The following is a 15,029-nucleotide window of genomic DNA, read 5'->3' on the forward strand; positions in this document are numbered from 1 at the left end:
AAGTACAAATGTACTCCCCCTAGAGGACTTTGGATTTATAATTTTCTGGGAACTGTATTTTGTTTTGACTCTTTGCTGCCTTGTTGTTTACTCTTTGGAACTGTCTTTCCCACGGGACTGTATACAATTTAACCTTGGCACGTAGTCAGGATTGGAATGAGTGGCACAGGGAAAGCAAGATTGGCTAAAACGAAAGCTAAACAACTAGTACAAACAACTTTGACTTCTCAGCCACGCAGATCTTCTGTCCCAGCTGTTCTAGTACAAGAAGAGGTAGTTGCGCAAACTGCACCAAAGGATATGGCATCTGGAGAATCTGAAACAGTTTTAAATCAAATTTTGGAACAACTGGCAATTTTAAATAAAAAGGCGGATGAGCATTCGTCCAAAATTGACCAAGCAACAGCCACTATTAGCAAACTGACTGATCAAGTTGCTCAACACACAAGCAATTGGGAATATTCAGGAAGCAACTGTGGAAAACCGTAAATTGGCTGAGGAAGCCAATCAGAAAGCAGAGGCAGCCAATCAGAAAGTTGACGCATTAAAAGTGGAGGTAAAGCCCTTGCACAAACAGATCAAGGAACAGCAAGCCTACCTGGCTATGACGGAACTGAAGAATAGGGAAAATAATCTTAGGTTGAGAGCTATCCCAGAACTTGAACAGGAAGATCTGATTGGTTATTTGACATGAGAAATTACAAAGTTCTGGGGTATAGAAGAAGATAAGGACTTTAAAATTGTAACTGCTTTTAGATTGGGAAGAGTGGTGAGGAAGGACAGATCCAGAGACTATCTGATCATCTTGAGATCTAAGCAAGAGAGAGATAAAATACTAGGCCTTCATTTTGGAAAATCACTTGTTATTCAAGGCATCAAGGCAGAAATCTACAAAGACATCCCGAAACAACTTTTGGACCTTAGAGATACTTATATAGAATTAACAAGACTACTGAGAAGCAACTCAATTCCCTTTAGGCGGGAGTTCCCTCAAGGACTATCCTTCAACTTCAAAGGAAAGAAAGTTAAAATCAAAACAGCAGAGGATCAACAAAAGTTTTTGAACGACCACGAAGAGGACCTACAGAAAGGAACAACAGGATCTTGGCCACCACCTCCACCTATACCTACACCTGCACCTACACCCTCGGGACCAGAGGACCAAAAGAAAGAGACGCCACCACAGGACTAACAGACTGATCCAGGATGTCTCTGCAGCTTCTTAGTTGGAATATAAATGGCGGAAATTCCCCAGAAAAAAGAAGAAGAATTTTTCATATATTGAAAAAAGAACAATTGGACATTATTTGCTTGCAGGAAACACATGTGACTAGGCTTCATAGAAAAGTGTTAATTAATAAAAGACTAGGCCAAGAATTTATTTCATCGGACAAAGTTAAGAAAAGAGGAGTGGTGATTTATGCAAAGGAGAGCCTGTCACCAAAACTCTTATTTAAAGACGAGCAAGGAAGAATTTTGGCAATTGAAATACAGGTCCAAGGAGAAAAGTTTTTAATATTAGGAATTTATGCGCCGAATGAGGGGAAATCAGAATTTTACAGGAAACTGCATGAGACAATTCTGGACTATCTGGACTATACCAACATCATTATGATGGGAGATATGAATGGAGTGGTCTCTACAAATATGGATAAGTCACAAAATCAAAATTTAACAAATGACGGCAGACTACCTAAAACTTTCTTTGAACTAACTGACAATATGGATTTGATTGATATATGGAGGACAAAGAACCCCTTAGGCAGAGAAGGAACTTTCTTTTCTGAAGCCCACCTGTCATGGACAAGAATCGACCAAATATGGATAACTAGAGGACTGGCACCTAAGACTAGAAAAGTGGAAATCTGCCCAAAAACCTGCTCCGACCATAATGCTATGAAAGTGGAAATGAGACTTATTCCAACCGGTTCCTTCAGATGGAAAATGAATGACACCCTATTAAGAGATCAGGAGATTGTCAAGAAGGCCCAAAAAACTTTAAAAGACTATTTTGAAATAAATTTGAATACTACGGTGGAAAAAAGAATAATCTGGGACGCAAGTAAAGCAGTTATGAGAGGGTTTTTGATACAACAGAACACAATAAAGAAAAGACTTTGGAATGAAAAAAAGGATAAGATTTTAGACAAGATAAGAGATGGTGAGAAAAAATTGAGATCAAAACCTAAATCACAGGAGGTTCTGAGAGAAATTAAATTTTACCAAGCACAATACGCTAAATTGATAAATCAAGAAGTTGAGTGGAAAATTAAACAGATGAAACAAAGATCATTTGAATCAGCAAATAAGTGTGGGAAACTGCTTGCATGGCAGTTGAAAAAGAGACAAAAATTGAACACGGTTATCAATTTAGAGATTGAAGGGAGGAATATCCAGAAACCAGAGGAAATTAGAAAGTGCTTCCAGAGATATTTCAAACAACTTTATATGCAAGGGCCGCAGGAAGAGACTGAGATAGACCATTTCCTAAAAATTAATGGACTACCAAAATTATCCCAGGAAAAGAGAACAATCCTAAATGATAAAATAACGCAACAAGAAATTGAGGGTGCCATTCAGAATATGCAACTAGGCAAATCTCCAGGACCTGATGGTCTTACCTCCAAGTATTACAAGACATTGAAAGATTTTTTGACACAACCACTAATGGAGGTCTGTAACCAGATCATGGAGGGGAAGAAGGCACCAGAATTGTGGAAAGAAGCTTTCATCACATTGATACCTAAAGTGGAATCTGAAAAGACTCAACTTAAGAACTACCGTCCCATCTCACTCCTAAATGTGGATTATAAAATCTTTGTGGATATTTTGGCAAGTAGATTTAAAAAAGTGCTAAATGAAGTAATTCATAAAGATCAGGCAGGCTTTCTTCCAGGTAGACATTTGTTCGATAATACTAGGAACATTATAGACATTTTGGAACTTTTGCAAACTAATATTAACACAAAAGCAGTGTTAATTTTTATTGATGTGGAGAAGGCCTTTGACAACATTTCTTGGAGGTTTATGAAGAAAAACTTGGAAGGGATGGGAGTGGGACGGGGGTTTGAAAATAGAATAGAGGCAATTTACTCAGAGCAAAAAGCTAAATTGATAGTTAACAATGTGGTGACAGAAGAGTTTAAAATTGATAAAGGAACACGACAAGGTTGCCCCTTATCCCCTCTGTTATTTATTTCAGTCCTAGAGGTGCTTTTGAACATGATTAGGGAGGACCGGTTGGTGCAAGGAATACAGGTCGGAGTGAAACAGTATAAATTGAAAGCTTTTGCAGATGACTTGGTAATAACATTACAGGAGCCAGAATCTAGTACGAAAAGAGTTTTGGAACTGATATATGAGTTTGGTCGGGTGGCGGGATTCAAATTGAATAAGCAAAAAACTAAGGTTTTGGTAAAAAATCTGACATCTTTGGAAGCAGAAAGGTTTCAGAATGAGACAGAGTTAAATGTGGTTAAAAAAGTGAAGTACCTAGGGGTTAATTTGACTGCTAAAAATTTGAATTTATTTAAAGATAATTATGAAAAATGTTGGTCAGAAATTAAAAAGGATTTAGAAATTTGGTCAAGATTGAAACTTTCCTTGCTGGGTCGAATTGCAGCTATAAAGATGAATGTATTGCCAAAGATGTTGTTTTTGTTTCAAACTCTACAGATTGTGGACAGAGTGGAATGTTTTGGAAAATGGCAGAAAGATATTTCTAAGTTTATCTGGCAGGGCAAAAAGCCCCGAATAAAATTTAAAATATTAACTGATGCAAAAGAAAGAGGGGGGTTTGCCCTGCCAGATTTAAAGTTATATTATGAAGCTGCAGCTTTCTGCTGTATGAAAGATTGGTTACTTCTTGAGATCACTGATGTCCTAGATCTGGAAGGGTTTAACAATGCTTTTGGTTGGCATGCATACTTGTGGTACGACAAGGTAAAGATTCATAAAATGTTCAAAAACCATATTGTCAGAAAAGCAATATTTATTGTCTGGACAAAATATAAAGACTTACTAGAAAGTAAGACCCCGAGATGGCTATCACCAATGGAGGCTAAGGCCCGGAAAAGACTCAATATGGAGGCCTGCTGGCCGAAATATTGGGAAATAATAGAAAAAATTGGAGACAAATGGAGGTTGCAGAGCATGGAGAAATTAAAGAATAAGGTGCAAGATTGGTTACACTACGCTCAAATTCAAGAGGTTTTTATATTGGATAAAAAGATAGGATTCCAGGTGGAGAAGTCGAAATTAGAGACAGAACTGTTGGAACCAAAGACTAAGGTACTTTCGAGAATGTATAACTTGCTGCTTAAATGGAACACACAGGATGAGACTGTTAAATCAGCCATGATAAAATGGGCTCAGGATATTGGGTATAACATTATGTTTGAGGACTGGGAAAGGTTATGGACCACCGGAATAAAATTCACGGCATGTAATGCCTTGAAGGAGAATATTATGAAAATGATATATAGGTGGTACATGACCCCAGTCAAGCTTGCAAAAATATATCACCTGTCTGATAATAAATGTTGGAAATGTAGAGAGGCTGAGGGGACATTCTTTCACCTCTGGTGGACATGCCCAAAAGTGAGGGTCTTCTGGGAAATGATCTATAATGAACTAAAAAAGGTATTTAAATATACCTTTGTTAAGAAACCGGAGGCCTTCCTCTTGGGCATTGTCGGCCAGAAAGTGTCAAAGAAGGACAGAAGTTTCTTTATGTATGCGACAACAGCAGCAAGAATACTTATTGCAAAGTATTGGAAGACACAAGACTTGCCCACACTGGAAGAGTGGCAGACGCAATTGATGGATTATATGGAATTGGCTGAAATGACTGGCAGAATCCGAGACTTGGGAGAAGAAACAACGGAAGAGGACTGGAAGAAGTTTAAGGACTATTTACAAAAACAATATAAGTTGTATGAATGTTAAGTATCTGCACGATTTAGAAAATCTCAGTTCCAGCAAATAGATTTTGTAAAATAGAAAATTAAGTTATAAGTAAGAAAAGGTCGAAATTTAAGGCAACAATATGTTTAAATTTAAGGTATGAGTAAATGATAAAAATTATCTTAAATTTAGAAGTATAATATTTGGAAAGTACAAAATAAGGTATGAAACAAGGTAATAATTTGCTGATATTTTTAATATAAATAATGCAGGGTAAAGGAGATGTGAGGAAGTCCAGTTAGTTATATATAAAAAAATTGTATTGAATGGTTGGTTTTTTTCTTTTTCTTTTTTCTTTTTTATTTCCTTTTTTCTATATGGTTTTTTGGTGTATTTGTTCTGGCTTTTTTGTGTACTATTTTTTTGGTGAAGGGATCTTGTATGTATATTGTGTACTATGAAAATTTAATAAAATATATTTTTTTTAAAAAAAAAAAAAATAAATTCCCCTGGTTCCAAGAACTTCTCTCGTTGTTCCGCGGCGATGCCTTGCGAAAATCCCGGTGAACTGAATCTCAGTTAAGCAGAATCTCTCTTTCTGCATATCGGACAGGATCTGATTTAGTGGGTAAGATTGGATTTGGAACAAGAAGAAAAGTTCTCAAACCCAGAGAAATCAGTTGGTACACAATATGTTCAAAACACAGGGTCAAGCCCAAGTGTGGATGAGCCCTCTGTGGGACATACTTCTGAGACAGGTCTGAGGTTGCACTGTAAGACTTCTCTTGGGGGTGGTGTGGTGGGCAACTGCTTCAAGTTTGCAAATCCAGAATACTCATTAGGAATATTCATTAGGAAGGGATTCCAAGTCCCCTTCCAAAGCCAGGATCTAACTCTGTGCAATCTTACCTGCATTTTGCTGCAGGGTTTTCCAGAGCACCATCCGAGAGCTCAAGCGATTTGAAAACATGAGCAAGTCTCCATGGCTTTCCATGATCATGTCCACTGTCCCAGGCCTTAGCACAATCCACGCATACAATAAGAAGGAGAACTACAGCATTCGGTAAGTTGCCTGGCCCCAAAGTCACATTCTTTCTGTCTCGGTCCCTCAGATGGGGCAGATCAAGCTGTGTCACTCTTCTTCTCTTGACCACCAATCCTGCATCTTTCCCACCTGCCGGGCCATAGATGAAGCTGCTCCATAAGCACTGGCGCCCTGTGGCTTTTCATTTGCGGGAAATGACAAGCTGTGGGGAAGCTTTCCAGATTACGTCACAAATTCTTAGCATTGTCTCGAAGAAAATTGTTACATGTGCAGCCAAGTGATAACCTCATTTGCACCCTTTATAACCTTCCCCACCCACGCAAAGCATGAAGCTATTGTCAAGACCTGGTTTTTAAATCGCAATTATTCAACCTGTCCATGAGTCTTCTTCCAGTTCCAGTTCCTTTGTAACCTGGAGTCTACCAGCAGAAGGAGGGCACTTAACCATCCCAGTTTCCAGATCCAGCATGGCTCCTCCTATGTTTAAGCCAGGGGTTGAAGTTGGTTTGCAAAACACAGTTTGCCCTTTGTGTGCTTGCTCTCTCTCTCTCTCTCTCTCTCTCTCTCTCTCTCTCTCTCACACACACACACACACACACACACAAAGGGGGAAAGGATAAGAAAAAAATAATAGAAGTTAAGACCCTCAAGTGCTACTAATCCCAATGGTTGTATGCTATTGTGCTGATGTTCTGTATGAACTGACTAGAGAAAGCTTTTATTTCATAAAATTCATATGCTGCTCGATTATTGTTTTCTTAAGAACCTCAAAGCAGTTTACAAAAAAGCTAAAATAACAAAATTACCGAAAAGAAGAACCGACGACAACGATTTCAGGCTTCCGAAAAGCCAAAACAGCAGTAGACTAAAAACAGATCCAAACTCGAGCCAACTTGCTAAGTACTATCCTTGGTTTTGGTTCCAGTTTTAGAAAGCTGAACGACGAGAGCTCCGGCCACTTCATGCTGTTCAACTATGCGCTGCGGTGGTTTGCATTGAGGACAGACATGCTCATGACCGTCATGACTTTGATTGTCGCCCTCTTTGTCGTCCTCAGCCCTTCTTCCATCAGCGCTGCAGAAAAAGGCTTGGCCTTGTCTTACACTATCCAGGTAAGTGAATCGCCTGGATAACTCAAGCTTCATTCCGACACACTCCAAATCAGACCTGAAGTGGCCCAATGCACCACTGGGGGGGGGGGAGTTTCTGTCTGTTTCAGTTTCTCCTTTTTCCAACCTTGAGTTCAGTTCTCCATGTTTCCCCATTAGTTTGCAATTATTATTATTTTTTAAAAGTCCTTGTGAATATTCATCAACATTTTAATTCAAATTTCTCCTCTTAACATAAACATTTCTGTATGTGTTTTTCACCTAATGTACGCAGTTTTCCAAACCAATTTCCCTCTACCATAGCATGTTTTATGTATTTTTCCACTAATTTATTTGTTTGTTTTATTATCATTGATTTAATTGGCTTCTAAACAACTGTCTTGCCCACAAGATTATTTAAAAAGCATCTTAAAACATCAAATAAATTTAAAACAAGACCGAAACCCTAACAAGTAGACACTCGTGGCAAAGACCCATTTATCTAGCTGGGAAAGCCTTTTGGAACAAAGTGTCACCAATTGTCTCCAGAAAGTGCAGATAGTGTGTACTTTTTGCACACTATGCCCTAGTGTATACATTTCCCCACATGTTCCTTGGCTGGACAACTGTGCTAAAAATTTTGGAGAAGGGATAGTTGTGTTTCGGTTTATGCATTGCTCTGGAAAGTGTGCATTAGAAAGCTTTGCCTTTAAATAAATGCAAAATGAAAGAACCTGCCCTCCAACTGTACCGCTTTAATAGGCACAGAACATATTTTCTTGCTGTATTTGTAAGCCCAGCTGTTGGGTCCCCGATATGCAAAGTGCATCCTTCAAATACATCTGGTTGAGTTAGCTTTCCAATCTAACCCCTTCTTGCTAATGTCAAGCACGGATTGAAATGCTAAACACATTGTTTTGCGGGAGCTAGTTTGTTGCTCTTCCAAAATGTACAGATTTGTGGTATTCTTTTGCCATGGTACATGGGGCAATTTGTGCCTCTGTGCATTTTCTGGAGTTTTCAGCAGCTGTTAAAAGTGTGAAAAGGAGGCATGTGTTAGCAAAAACACACAGGAGATCCACGCTGAAGGAGCTGCAGACAACTGGGGATCCTGCCACATGCCTGCTTACTGTTTGCCCTCCAGTGCTTTGAAATGTGTCGCCGTTTCACTTTCTATGGTGTCCACCCTGCCACATAAAATGGTGAAGTGGACCTGAGTCCATGCATGGGAAGATGCAAATCTGAAGATGGTGGAGATTGGCCCATTGGGGCAAATGGGACACTGCCCCACCACTCTCCTCTTGGCTATCCCCCTCATGCCTGCCTCCTTCTTCCAGCCACACCACGGCCGCAGCTTCCTTCTCCTCAATCTCAGCGTTGCCTTTGTAGAACTTGGAGGAGGACATGGATGAAACCAGAATTACAGGCAACTCCCAATTTACACAGAGGTTACATTCCAAGGCACCGCACGTTTACATGAGATCTCTTATATTTGAAACACCATTAGAAAAGCCTGCAAACACCCTCTAAAACTCTGGAAACCCTTGGGAAAACCAGCAGCATTTACCAGTTGTCAAACTGCCAAATTCCACCACAATGACTCCTTCTGAATTTCCTTGACCAAACTCCAACTCTCCACAGTCCTCAACAGTAAGTGCAAGAGCTCCTGGAATTGCACTTGCAAAGGCTTGTGGGATTTCTAGGGGCTGTTTCTGCTCCTTTTTTTGCCCTGTCTAGCTCTTTTAAGGCCGTTTCTGCCATTTGAAAAGCTTCCGGATTCAGCACGATAAGAAGAGAAGAAAAGTTCGGATTTGATATCCCGCTTTATCACTACCCGAAGGAGTCTCAAAGCGACTAACATTCTCCTTTCCCTTCCTCCCCTACAACAAACACTCTGTGAGGTGAGTGGGGCTGAGAGACTTCAGAGAAGTGTGACTGGCCCAAGGTCACCCAGCAGCTGCATGCAGAGGAGCGGGGAATCGAACCTGGTTCACCAGATTACGAGTCGACCGCTCTTAACCACTACACCAAACAAGTGGATGCATGTAAATTGGTTGTTGCCTATAGTTGGCTTTGCCTGTCATAGGCTTCTCTGGCTCCACCTACTGTTAGTCTCCCTTCCACTCCCCCTACCAGTCCCAAGAGGAATCAGCCACCACTATCTGTAGATAAAAAACCTTCTTACTAAGGCACACCATTGGTTCATCTAGTCCAGTGTTGTTTTACTCTGACTGGCAGCAGTTCTTCAGAGACTCAAACAGAGGTCCTTTGCATCACCTGCCACCCGATCCTCTCTGAACCGGAGATGCCAGGATCTGAACCTAGGACCTTCTAAGTGCAAAGCATGTGTTCGGTCACCGAACCTCCGCCCTTCCTCACATGATGTCAGTGGTCCAAAATTTGTGGCATCCATAGAAGCAGTCGCAACAGTTGAGTGACTGATGTGGTTATTCCTGGAGCAAGTGAGATCGGTGTCAGAAGTGATCGCCCGACCCAAGTGATTGATTCTTACGGAATCATCCGAGTAGTCTGGAAAACAGCCAAGGTGGGGATCCATCTTCCACAACCCTCCAGAAATTTGTGTGAACTGACCCTCAGGAATGGAGGGTCCTTGGAATGCCTGAAGTCAGTGACCTTCCATTTATTTTCTTTTTTTTCCCAGGTGCTACAAAATCTTTCCTTGGGGCAAAGAAATGCAGTAGGATCTTTCTTTTGTGATTTTCATCTTACATGGCGATCGATATGTTATTTTCTTAAGTCATCTTAAGCATCCTTATCGCGAAACACTCATCATATGCTCCCCCACCCCTTTTCTCCATCCTTAACCTTTACACTCTCAGACTAGTGATGGAAATACATTTCCAGTTGTAATGGATCTCTCAGAGGCAACAAATGGTTGCCTGTATTTGTTGGCTTAACCTTTCCTCGTCCTGACTCAGAAACTCTGTTCCTGACATTTAAGCTTCTATACAGTGAATGCAAGGAGCCATCTGTTATTATCGCAGGATTAATGATGTGTCGCTCATGTCTATGCTTTATGCACGTTAGCACATAGGGGGGGAAAGGCAGCTTAAAGTGGTGCTGTTTTCCCTAAAGTGTGAGGCATTTTTATTTTTATTTTGGTCATGCTAAATTGCAAGTCCCTTTATTCAACTCACTTTCCGAAAGGACAGCTCTTTCCTGGGAGTCAGCAGAGCTGCCAGCAGAGCATAGGCCCCTCAAGTCAAATTGTGAACGATATATATATATATTTCTAGGCCTGTAGTTAGTCATTCTCCACGGGCAGTTGTTAACTAGTTCTGAAATGGCCTCGGGGGTTCATTGTTCGAGAGTGTTGCTGCCGGGCCTGTGACTCACTCTCTTTTCCTTAGCCTGCTTTTCGCTTTGAATATTTCCTGTACTTTGCTTCACCCAGTAGCCATCCATGAAAGCAGATGAAAAGGGGCTACCAAGAAGCTGTAGACAGGGGCGTAGGAAGGGGGGGGGCGACCCACCCCGGGTGTCATCCCTGAGCGGTGTGTGAAAAAATCCTCCCTGGGTGGATCGCCGTGCTGCCCCCCTGGGTGCCAATCATTCTCCTGGATGCCAACCGCCGAACCGACCACCCCCAGTGGGTGCCGATCACCCCCCGAGTGCCGATTGCTGTGCCGGTCGCCCCCCTCAGCAGCTTGCCCTGTCCCCTGGGTGCATGGCATGTTCGCCGCTCTGGGTGCTTGGGCAGTTAGCTCCACCACTGGCTGTAGAGCCAAATTTGGATAAGCAACAGGTTGTGAGATGATGGGTAAACACACCTACTTGGGAATGAACTGATAGGAGCTGATTGTCAGTATTATCATTCCTCCCATTGCAACGATCACCGGATCATGTTTGTTTTACTTTCTGTCTGAGAGAAAGGAGGGGGCAGAAGCTACTCTTCCAGACTTCCGCCCCTAGCACTTTGTGGCTTTTTCTTTGATCTGTCTAGAGACAAGATGGCAGTATGAGAGAGCTGTTTCTCTCGTACATGTTTGTTATTGAAATATACTCGGAGTCAAGAGTGGATTTCATGCTCTTTATTCAGCTCATAGTGGTGAGGAGGAATAGAATTTCCCCCAGAATGTCTGCTTTATATACATTATTTACACAATGGGCCCCATGTGATTAGCTAATTCCGGGATTTTCCTGTAGGCCAATCAGGTTGTGGATTCACTTCTACCTTGAGCTGGATTGGGTGGTTCCTGTGGACTAATCAGACAGCTGCATTCTGAATCCTATTGTTCTAGGACCAATCAGACTGCTGCATTCTGGATCCTATTCAACTCAGTACATAACAGTTATGTTCTTTTATTTGTTTAATTAGAAGGAATAAATTAGGTATGCAACAAAACCTCCACAGATTTGCTTCTGTTACTCTGCTGTTTTGAGGTGCTCACATGAGCAAATGTGAGTCCACTGCACCAGGACCTATTCCTTGGGAATGCTGTGTTGTTGTTCCTACATTCCTATGATCGGAAGGCTGGAGAAGGTGCTCCCGACACCCAGCCCATGCAGGTGCTGAAGACGTGGGCTGTACATGCGTGTACGGAAACTGATCCCATATGCCATAGACCAGTTGGACACAGAAGAATGGTGGGAGGAGCCAGCTGGGGAACCCCCACAGGGGAAGAAGGCCCAGAGCCTGGGAATTGGTGGTGGGACAACGATGAGTGGTCAGAGGGAGGGGAAGGAGAAGACAAGGAGAAGTTGTCGGAAGCTGAAGAGGTAACAGGGCTTAGTGAGTGGTCGGAGGGGGGAGAATCTGTGGCATCAGAGGTAGAAGCTGAAGTAGGAGAGTCAGACGAGGGAGGTCAAGAGGCAGGGATAACTCTTTCCATGGAGGCAATAGCAGGCAGTGTGGTGGTGGCACTCACCTGACCGCTGGTTGGTCATGCTACTGCCAGTACAGGAAAGGCAGTGAGGTGCAGACACACCAGTGGGAGCACCAAATTGGCTCCACAAGTGCATTCACACCACGCCAACCTCACACCCAATGCTTCCCGGGAAGCAGCAGCAACAGTGTGGTGGGGCGGTGGAGGTCACCTGATCTTTCAAAACTGGCACTGACTCCAGCAGCTTCCCGGGTTCTCGTGTGGGAGAATAACAGTCTGGTATATCCTGCAGCGACTGCAATGAATAGAACTGAAATCTTCCTGCTTTTCTGTTTGGCGCTCAGATAGCTAAATACCCCCCAGTACAGCTTCCTGATCTTCCCCCTTCCTTTCTTCACCTCCTTCATAGTTGAGTGGACTTCTGCAAGTGTGTGTGAGAACGGGATCGGAGACAGAAGCTCGATTTACACATGTCGAGCAAATTATGGAATATATCACGGTAAGAAGGGCCCCTGGCGAGAGTATTTAAAGCAATTCTAGCTAGGCCCTATCTGTACTAAAGCAGTTTGATACCACATGGAACAGCCCCCAAAGAATCCTGGGTAGTGTAGTTTGTTAAGGGTGCTGGGAGTTGTTAGGAGGCCCCTAGGTAAAGGTAAAAGGTATTCCCCTCTCAGAGCTACAGTTCCCAGAGTATCATGGGAAGAAGATGGGCTGTTAAACTACTCAGAATTGTAGCTCTGTGAGGAAAAGGAGGTGCCAGCACTCTAGGTCCCAGGATCATTGTGGGGGTGAGCCACTACTGTATAAAGTTTTTAATGACTGATGTTTTAATGTATTTTTAATCTTTTGTTGGAAGCTGCCCAGAGTGGCTGGGGAAACCCAGCCAGATGGGTGAGGTATAAATAATAAATTATATTATTATTATTATTAAAGTGGCATGGTGCTGCTTTAAGTGTATAGTGCAAATTGTAGGTAGACCCATGTTAGTTTGACCTACCAATGCAGCGCAGCATTATGAGGGATGCGGAGAGGGAAGTCAGATCAGAAGTGACATTCTCAACAATCACCACAGCCCTTGAGAACCATTATTTCTAGTGTGTATTGACTTCCACGCAAACACAAACGCAACCCCTCATTATCACAGCTCAGTGACTCATTGCACCTCTTTAAAAAAAGCCCAGTCTGTGACCCAAGTTGTCGTGATAGTGGATGAATCCCACCAGCCCCCTGCCCTGCTTTCTTCCAGAAATGTGTTCCTGAAGCAGCAGAGGGCAAGGCAGTTGCTGTCCCTCCCCCAAACTGGCCTGATCAGGGTGAAATTACCTTCAAGAACTACCAGATGAAATATCGAGAAGACAGCCCCTTGGTGCTCCATGACCTAAACATGAACATTCATGGCAAGGAAAAAATTGGGATTGTTGGCCGGACGGGCTCTGGTGCGTTACTTTTAGTTCAGTCCCGCTGATTTATTTGCTTATTTTGTGGCTGGGGAGGGTGGGTGGAAGGAGGGCTTCTGTATTTCCCTGACTCTGCATAAATGCTCAAGATAGAGCATCGGGTCCTGATCGATCTAGGCCAGGCCACCAACCATATCAGCAGCACAGGGCAAAAGTATTGCCTCTGTGGCAATGTTTTCCATAAGTGCTTATTATGCAAGTAAATGGGTATGTTAAGAGTCACCATCTGTTTGCTTCCATCCCCTACCAGATCAAATATCTGTGTTGAGTGGTGTCAGAGCTGCCTCTAGGTCCCAGCTCACAGAGGACCAACGCTAGGCTGTCGTAATGTACAAAAGTCTTTATTGAAGTTCAAGTTCCATTTCAAAGCCGCAGCGTGCAGCCCTACATCTTAAACCCTAGATCGGCGAAGTCCCGTCTGAGTCTCCTCCCCTCTGACACCAGTTTAAGATCCTAGCCCTGCTCCACCTTTTCCGCTGCTCTCTCCTCTTCTGGGTCCTCCTGCCCGCTGGGGCATTGCCCTTTCTGGACTCTTCCGACGCTGAGTCGCTTAGCTCCTCCCCCTGCCTCCTGCGGGCTTTAGGACCCGGTTCCCAATCCTCATTCTCTGCTGTCCTGCTCTCCTGTACATTTGAACTTGCCTCTCGCGCCAACCCAGTGACCTTTCTCCTAACCGTTACACTACTTCGGTCACTGCTTCCCTCTTCCGGGATACTGGCCGGATCTGACCTCCCCTCCGTTGTCTGACTTTCTGATGGAGGCATGGTCAGCCCTACCTCATCTTCTCTCCCTGGTGGGGAATGCACTGGCCCCGATCCTTGGGACTCTTCCCCCCCACTCTGCTCTGGTGGGGAAGCTGGTCCTGATTTCCAACTACTGCTCTGGGAGTCCCTGCTGCCCCCTTGCTCCTGGGGCGTTCCCCTTGGGAACCCCCTACCCCTGGCCACTGGCGCCCCCTTCTGTGAATCTTCCGATTCGCTGGAGAGGCTCATGGAATCCCTTGGTCCACTGTCCTCTTCTCCTACGCTCCCCTCGGATTCTTCCCCTTCACTCTCCATCTCCTCTCTTCCCTGTGCCTCTGCTCCTGAGCCCCTGACAAGTGGGGTTTTCCCATCCTTTTTAGCCATGTCACAGACTGCAGTCCCTTGATCCCATCCCATCAAATCCAGTGGGAATCACTGAGAAGGAAGCATGTCCCTATTTGCATAGTCCCACCCCTTCATCTGCATAGCTAAACTCTGAGTTCTGTTTCTTGGTGCAATGCTGTGTTCCATGATGGGATCTTGGAGAAACAACTGTGATGGAATATTTGCTTCTTAAGATTCTAAGGGTCTTACTCAGATTAGACCCACTGAAATTTATAAATTTCAGTGAGCCATGTCCATTGACTTCAATGAGTCTACTTTGAGTTGGACTCTCATTAGGTAACACCCCAAACAAGAGACAAACTGTTTGAAACTGCTTAATATATATTATGTAACATGAAACTCCACCAACCATCCATCCAAGTCATTGTCCCTATCTGCATAGTCCCACCCCTTCATCTACATAATTCAGTCCCATGTTTCATTTCTTGGTCTGATGTTGTACTGTGGTGGAATATTTGGCTTTTAAGAGTTTGAGTAAGAGACTCTTTGAAACTGCTCATTATATATGATGTGGCATGAAACGGAATCTATCAACC

General features: G+C 43.2%; 1 protein-coding gene across 5 annotated transcripts in view; it reads left to right on the forward strand.

Moving 5' to 3' along the window:
* LOC307223012 (ATP-binding cassette sub-family C member 12-like) overlaps positions 1–15,029 on the forward strand; it is a 70,463-nt gene that overhangs the window by 41,134 nt on the left and 14,300 nt on the right. For all 5 annotated transcript variants that reach the window (XR_013841945.1, XM_079988716.1, XM_079988714.1 and 2 more), the window contains 4 exons: positions 5,831–5,968; positions 6,876–7,062; positions 12,295–12,384; positions 13,135–13,324. Coding sequence is in view for 4 of the 5 variants with exons in the window: in XM_079988716.1 (XP_079844842.1) it covers positions 5,831–5,968; positions 6,876–7,062; positions 12,295–12,384; positions 13,135–13,324 (605 nt within the window). In the remaining variant the exon portion in view is untranslated. The remainder of the gene's footprint in view (positions 1–5,830; positions 5,969–6,875; positions 7,063–12,294; positions 12,385–13,134; positions 13,325–15,029) is intronic.

The sequence above is a fragment of the Podarcis cretensis genome (assembly GCF_951804945.1).
Source record: "Podarcis cretensis genome assembly, chromosome: 8".
Lineage (NCBI taxonomy): Eukaryota > Metazoa > Chordata > Lepidosauria > Squamata > Lacertidae > Podarcis > Podarcis cretensis.